A 7,706-nucleotide genomic window follows, 5' to 3' on the forward strand; every position below is an offset into this window, starting at 1 on the left:
GTACCTGTGGGGTGAGTTTGGGAGTAGTAGTAAATTTCAAAGGTCAGTATTAATCATCGTGAAAAGTATGAAGCTGTCTGTGTTTACAGGATGCACATTGGTAGAATCACTTAGTTCTTTATAGTAGTAAGTTGTCTGTTTCCCTATATACTTCCACTTACTGCAATTCAAAAGAAAAGCACCCGAACATCTATTATTATATCTGGGAGAAGATCTTGGCTTTGACAGTCATGCCTAGAAAAGAATAGAAAAGGTAAAGTTTTTATTTTTTTTCCCAGTTTTACCAGATAGAGGTAAGAAAAATAGGCAGTACTTGAAACTTACCTCTCTGGACCACAATATAAAAAAGAAAGCATGTTCAATACTAGATAGTAGAAGAATAAGTTACAGCAAAGCTTTTGTTCCACTTGGGCTCTAGTTCAGTGAGATCACTTCACAAACCTTTGGGATGGGAGTGTAGCTAGGCAGCAATAACAAAACAGAGTAAGCACTCACAGCGCCTGTGTGACACAAAAGTGACCAAGAAGGTCCCTTATCCTAAGAGGATAGGTGTTATTCTTCATAGAGATTGCCAAAAGGAAAGGCCTTTTGGGGAGACATCTGAGTGTCCTCAAAGGACAAAAGCAAATTCATCTCTGGACAGTCTGAGCAGCTTATTCTACTGTCCCCAGTCAGTGCTGCCCCCCAGTGTCATAAGGGGATATACACAAATAACACTGTAGAAGGATAGATAAGAAATTTAACATATAGAATAGCACATAGGAATCTGTTATGTGTAAAGAGTACTTACATTATAAAGTAGAAATGAATTTACTGGATATTTGTTTCCCTGCAACTCAATCTGAAAATTAAAATTAGATCAGTTATAAATAATTTTGGAATATGCATGTTAAGGAGTGTTGGTAAATTTGTATATATGTATAAACATATAAGAATATCTTATAGAAAAATAATTTGTAGAAAACAAACCAAAATATTAACAGTGTTCATCTTTGGTGAATATGACTTCTGATTTTTTTTCTGATTTTTAATTAATGTATATTTTTTAATATTTTGATGTGCCTTCCAATGAACATACTGCCTTTATAGTCTAAAAGTTCATTTTTAAAACATATAACACCAGGAAATTTTATTCATTTTATTTTTCAGTGAATGAACAGAATATGAAATATATTTTCAGAAATGGTGAAGTGTCCATTCAATGAATGATTCAGTATATTATGAAAGAAAAATGTACACTGTAATCACAGTTTACACAATTACACAGGACAATATTTGCAACATTTGAAAATACTGTAACTCACACGTCAATGATACACAGTAATTTCAATACATTTGAGTTTTATTATTTATCACAGTCACATACAATCAGAAGCCTTGCACTACCTGTTATCAATAATAAATATTATTTTGCCTGAAATTCTCAACCATATGCAGGCCTCCTAGGCATTCAAGTTTTAAATTCTACTGCATATTTACTGCAAAATGAAGCAGGCACAATAAAGTCAATTGGCTAAAGCACTAAGAAGATAAGGGGAAAAATAGCAAAGCACTCTTAGGTAGGTTTCCAATATTTTCTTTGCAAACAAATAATCTCATTTAGCACTTCTAATGTTATTCACAGCCACAGATTAATAGATACATGGCACAAGGACTTCAGAAGAATTATACTACACACTATATTAATGTCTTTAATCATTTATCACAGTCTACATGTCTTGAAAACATCATACCACTACGATGCAAGGTCAGATTAATTAGTATTTGAATTTTTAAACTGGCATGACAGGAAAAAATGCAGAACACAAGACAATATTAACTGCTTATGTCTTCAGTAACTGCATGTAGAGCAGTTAATTTCAGAAGCATCTACCCTGCTTTAACGATCAATATCTTCTACTAATGCCTCAAGATTTTTGCAACAGGCTTTAACCTCCTCAATTGCAGCCATCCAATCATCATAAATAATTTTGTCATAAATTTCGTCATTAACTTCCCTAACTACACCCTCCTGCTGAGATTCAAGTGCATCTCCTGAGAAAAATAACACTGATCTTGGAATTATGTAAGTACGCAAATTATGACCAAGTAAAAAATCATCATTTTCATCCCCTCCGTTTAAGCTGATCCCATGAGGAGAGAAGAAATTGAAGAACGAGTCCTTGGGGAAATCTTCAGTCACAGTTCGGACAGTTCCCCAGACGCGATGTCTCTGTTTCTTCTTGATGGTTCTCAAAGTGACATTCTTCCCCTCGTTCCAATCTATGTTGCAGCCAGTGGCATACTCAATGGCAGTTCCCCTATAAGGGTGGGGATCGTAGCATGCAAGCTTTGACTTCAGCACATAAGTCTTTGTCAACAGCTCATTTTTAAAATATTCATTGGGCTTGAAGTGAAATTCGAGTGTGAAGCTGAGAGGCTCACCAGGATCCGAAAGCTTCACTTTAATATCTGTCAGCAGCTTCAGAATAGGCTCATCATACTTCTTAATCATCGGAGTGAGTGCTTCAACATTTTTTAAAACAGTCAACCAAAAATCCGGAATCCCCTTAGGATCCTCTTCGTTAACCTCTTCTCCTCCGGTGGCCCCAGCGCTGCCGTCTTCCTCTTCCTCGTCGTCTTCCTCGTCATCATAATCATAATAACAGTCCTCATAACCATCATCTTCATCCACGTATTCATGCACCATGCCCTCTTCGTTGCCGTTAGTCTCTTCCTCCTCATCCATCTCTTCCTCAAAATAGTCCTCACAGTCCGATTTATACTCGCATTCCTCTTCTGTGGGCTCATAGACTGCATTGATGATCTGTCGTCTTTTTTCTAGTAATGGTTGATACATTTCAGCAAACTTCCTTTCAATGTCATGAAATTCCCTCAGGAATTTGGATTCCAAATGGGCAGCTCTTGTTTGAAGCTTTTTAAGAGCTAGCACTCGGCACTTAACTTTCACTGGGAGACTTTCAACAAAGTCGGTATCTAAAAGATAACCGATAAGTCCTTTTGGACGGTCTGAGTCTGAGCCCTCATTAGTGCCTCCGCATTTCCCAGCATCTTCCCCAGACCCTGCAGCAGCTTCTTCACCTTTTCCCTCTTCCCCTACTCCAGCAGCCACGGTTTCTTCACCATGTTGCCCGCCATCTCCAGGCTCAGTGGAGGCACCTTCACTGTGGTCCTGACTTCCCCCGGGCCCCTCCGCCATTACCTGGCTACCAAGCTCTTCTTGGTTGGATTCAGACAGTTCCTTATGGTCGACTGACTCAGCCATTGTTTTCAAACGATCGCCTGCACTTATGGTGGCTAAGCCCGCAGATCAGAAGACCTGACCTCCTCAGGAAGACTCACCAATATAGCAGATGCGGGATGATCTGGCAGAGATGGACCAAGAGGCAGCGGCGGCTGGACTGCTGGAGTGATGGCAGGCAGCAAGCAGCGGGGATAAAAGGCGGTGCTGAAGCTGGGATAGCAGGATTGAAACCCGGCTGTCTGGGCGGAGACTCGAGGCCGCCTCTAGGCCCTGAAGGAACAGGCTAGAGACTGCAGCAAGCTGCAGTGGGCAGACCTCCGCAAGCAGCTGCTCCAGCCACTCGGGGGCGGGGGAATGGAGGAACTGGTACCGCAGTGTGATTACGCAGTTCTCTCTCGGCTTTTTTTTTTTTAAGTGTATGCAGCTTGCTGCGTCACCCCTTCCCTCCCAGGACTCATCTCTAATCTCATTTGCCAGGCTGTAGTGATTGACAAATCCTGAACCAGTAAATTAGTAGATGAATCAAATTTTCAACACCACTAGCCTTCCCAGATTCTCTAATATGGCTGATTCGTCCACCTATGGCTCATCTTCCACCCTATACACTGTGGAATTTTGCAGAAATGCAGTATCATTCATTCCGTTTTCAACTGATACTATATGTTCATAATTTCAAAAGAGCTATATGGAAACAGTGACAAAGAATGAAAAAAAATGGGCAAGGCATACCATTATTGTTAGTCTACCCCCGAGGCTCTGGGGAAAAGAGGAGGGTGGTGGAGGAGCTCACAAAGAGATCCTTTGAGGTTTAAAATTACAAAAAAATAAGCATAGGTGGCCTTTGGATGATGTAACTGACAGTGGTTTAAATATTCTGTACTCTAGTTTCTGTATTTTTCACAACCTGTATGATTTTAAATTGGAAAATTCTCATATTTCCTGATGAAGAAGAGATGCCAGATGAGTAAAGTGTGTGTGGGGGTAGGTGGGTGTGTGGGTGTGTGGGTGTTGAAGCCTGTTGTAAAAGAGCCAGCTATGTGTCTAGTGAGCATATAGGATAATACCCCAGTCCTAAACTGTCTTTCCACTCTCCCTTTTGTGATATTGTTTTAGCCTGTAATCACAGCACTGGGATGGAAAATCCGAAGTTCAGGGGTAGCCTCCACATATAACAGTTCTAGGTTAGCTTGAACTACATGAGATTTTGTCTTAAAAAAACCCAAAACAAACCAAACAAAAAGCCATTAGGAATTTTACAAAGAAAAGACAAATGTAAAGTACTATTTTGTTTTTTAAAATCACAGAATTTGCTTGACGTTTTGAAGTTTATTGGAAATAATAAAAATATCAGCACTAAAGAGAGGGTTAGATATATGATAGAATATTCATACAATAGAAGACTATGCAGTAAATTAGAATTTCCTCTAGGTACGGGGCAGTAAGATATCTCAGTGGGTGAAGGTGCTTGTTGCATAAACCTGGCAAACTGATACCTAAACCCATGCAAATGGTAAAGGAGAGAGCTGACTCTGTACAGTTGGACCCTGGCCTCCACACGTGTTCTTTAGAACTCAGCTTGATGACACCCATCCAACAATAAATACAAATTTCAAAAATTGCTTTTAAAGATGACCAGTATCATTAATTATGTAAGTATAAGTCAAAATCATAACTAGATACAATTTCATACCTATTGGGATAGCTTAAAATACAGAAAATAGCAAGTGGTCATAAAAGTAAGGACAGTGGAAATCAGTATAGCAATACCTTAAAACATTAAATATGATTATCATGTGGTCAGGCAAGTCCACTTCTATGTATAGATATATTGAATATATATATATATATATATATATATATATATATATATATATATAAACTTGAAAGCAGTCACAGATGTTTGCATACCCATTTCCAGGGGAGCACAGGTACATTAGCAAAAAGCTAGAAACAATTGGAGAGATGGCTTAGCAGGTAAGAGCACTTGCTGCTCTTCTAGAGGAACCAGGTTTGGTTCTCAACATCCACATGGTGGATCAGAACTGCCTATAACTACCATTCCAGATCATCAGACTTTCTCTTCTGACCTCTGCATACACAAGACACATGTGTTACATACATATACAAAAACTTTTTCAAAGTTGGAAATAACCCAAGTGTTCACTGATGGATCAATGGACAAAAAAATGTTGATAATTTTGATCGGTATGTTACATATCTTTTAGTGCCCAATAAAATAGTTGTACTGGCTGGTTTCGTGTGTCAACTTGACACAAGCTGGAGTTATCACAGAGAAAGGAGCCTCCTTTGAGGAAATGCCTCCATGAGATCCAGTTGTGGGGCATTTTCTCAATTAGTGATCAAGGGGGTAGGGCACCTTGTGGGTGGTGCCATCCCTGGGCTGGTAGTCTTGGGCTCTATAAGAGAGCAGACTGAGCAAGCCAGGAGAAGCAAGCCAGTAAAGAGCATCCCTCCATGGCCTCTGTATCAGCTCCTGCTTCCTGACCTGCTTGAGTTCTAGTCCTGACCTCCTTTGGTGATGAACAGCAACATGGAAGTATAAGCTGAATAAACCCTTTCCTCTCCAACTTGCTTCTTGGTTATGATGTTTTTTCAGGAATAGAAACCCTGACTAAGATAATGGTGCTTTTGAAATACTTTTAATTTTGATAAGATTAATTTTTATCATTTTTGTGCATATGTGTCCAAAAATATATGCATAATTGGACAGTATATATATATTATATATTTATATATGTGTGTATATATATATATATATATATATATATATATATATCTCAGAGATAGACATCAGATGTCTTCCTCAATTACTCTCTACTTAGTTTTTGAGAAAAAGTCTCTCACTGAACCCAGAACTCACTGATTCAGCTAGACTGGCTGGCCAGCAGACTCCAAGGATCTTGCTATCTCTTTCCCCCCAATACTTCAGTAGCTAACTTTCATGTAGATGGCTGCAGATCTGAACATAGGTCCTCCTGTTTGAGCAGCAAGCACTTTACTGCCTGCCTGCAGCATCTTCACAGACCAACTATTTTTTTAATGGACTGTGTTTACTGTCATAAGAAATCCATGTAATCTAAAGTATCAAAGACTTCCTCCTGTGCCATTCTTAAATATTTATATTTTTAGGCTTCAATGGAGGTTGATGTATCTCTCTTTGAGCTAATTTGTTATGTTGTCTTATGAGCCTTGGCTCGGCTACAAAAACAAAACAAAACAAAACAAAACAAAACTTATATTCATTTCTTTTGCCCTTGATTGGCCTAGAAATCTTTAAACTCACTAGAACCATAGATGTTAAGGAATTCTAGACTTTCTGTTTCATCAACCTGCCCATGATTGTCCTTACTACCATATCATCATGCTTTTTTGATTACCACATCTTGAATTAACTTTTACTGTAAATTACAAGTCCATCATCATTTCTTTTTCAAAATAACTTTGGCTATTATAATACTTTTGCAATTCTATACATAGTTTATATACTTGCTTGGATTCTGAGATCAGGTTGCACTCTATAGCCCAGGCTGACCTTAAACTATATAGAGAGCCCAGGACAACATCAAATTTGCAGCACTTTTGCCTCTGCTCCCTAAGTGCTGAAATTACAAGCATGCATTAATATATCTAACTCACCATATACATTTATGTTTACCTTGTCAAGTTTTGGTAGGGGGGAAGACTAAAAATTGTGATGTTACATTAGATTAATAGATCAATTTAGCATTTTAACAATATCAAGTTTTACATGAACAAAAGTGAATTCTCTTAGTCTATTTTTAATTTCTCTAAAGCAGAATATCCTGAATACTCACTTTTGCTGTGATTATTAGCAGTGTTTTCTTTTATTTCAAGGCTTAAAACCATTTCATTGTATGCACATACCTAGTTTTAACATTCATCTATTGAAAAGGACTTAGGTTGCTCCAAGTCTATTGTAAACAGCATTGCATGTGAATGGGAGAGCAAACATTTTTTTCAATCCTGTTTTCTTTCCCTTTGGGGAATTAATATGGTGGGCAAATGGGTATTTTTTAATAAAGCCTTCATGCAAATTTCTAATCTCCCTGCTCTACATCTCTGTGCACTTTGGACTTGTCTGAGGTTTCATTTCACAAACAAGCAGCATTGAAATACTTTACAAGGAAGAGTGTTGAAGAAAGAAAAACTTAAGTCATATAGTAAGAGTTTTAGAGGCAACAGAAGCTAGCATGTTAGAAGTACATGAATTCTTCCTCTGCAGCTCCCACTCCATAGCCATCATGAATAACACAGTAACCATCAGGACCAGGAAGTTCATGACAAACTGTCTGCTTCAGAGGAAGGGGATGGTCATTGATGTCCTTCATCCTGGGAAGGCAACAGTACCGAACACAGAAATTCGGGAAAAGTTGGCCAAAATGTACAAAACCACACCAGATGTCATCTTTGTATTTGGATT

The 7,706-nt window shown here is 38.4% G+C and overlaps 1 protein-coding gene across 1 annotated transcript; it reads right to left on the reverse strand.

Annotated features, from left to right (window-relative positions):
• Positions 1-1,097: 1,097 nt before the first annotated feature.
• On the reverse strand, positions 1,098-3,636 carry Nap1l2 (nucleosome assembly protein 1 like 2). The gene has a single exon (XM_031366069.1). It carries the CDS (start codon positions 3,263-3,265, stop codon positions 1,880-1,882), a length of 1,386 nt encoding a protein of 461 aa, XP_031221929.1. The 5' UTR covers positions 3,266-3,636; the 3' UTR covers positions 1,098-1,879.
• Positions 3,637-7,706: the final 4,070 nt, after the last annotated feature.

The sequence above is a fragment of the Mastomys coucha genome, chromosome X (genome assembly GCF_008632895.1).
Source record: "Mastomys coucha isolate ucsf_1 chromosome X, UCSF_Mcou_1, whole genome shotgun sequence".
NCBI classification, from domain to species: Eukaryota; Metazoa; Chordata; class Mammalia; order Rodentia; family Muridae; genus Mastomys; species Mastomys coucha.

What these genes read in the sequence shown, in the direction of transcription:
- Nap1l2 (XM_031366069.1), bottom strand. Translation starts at nt 3,265, where the DNA reads ATGGCTGAGTCAGTCGACCATAAGGAACTGTCTGAATCCAACCAAGAA.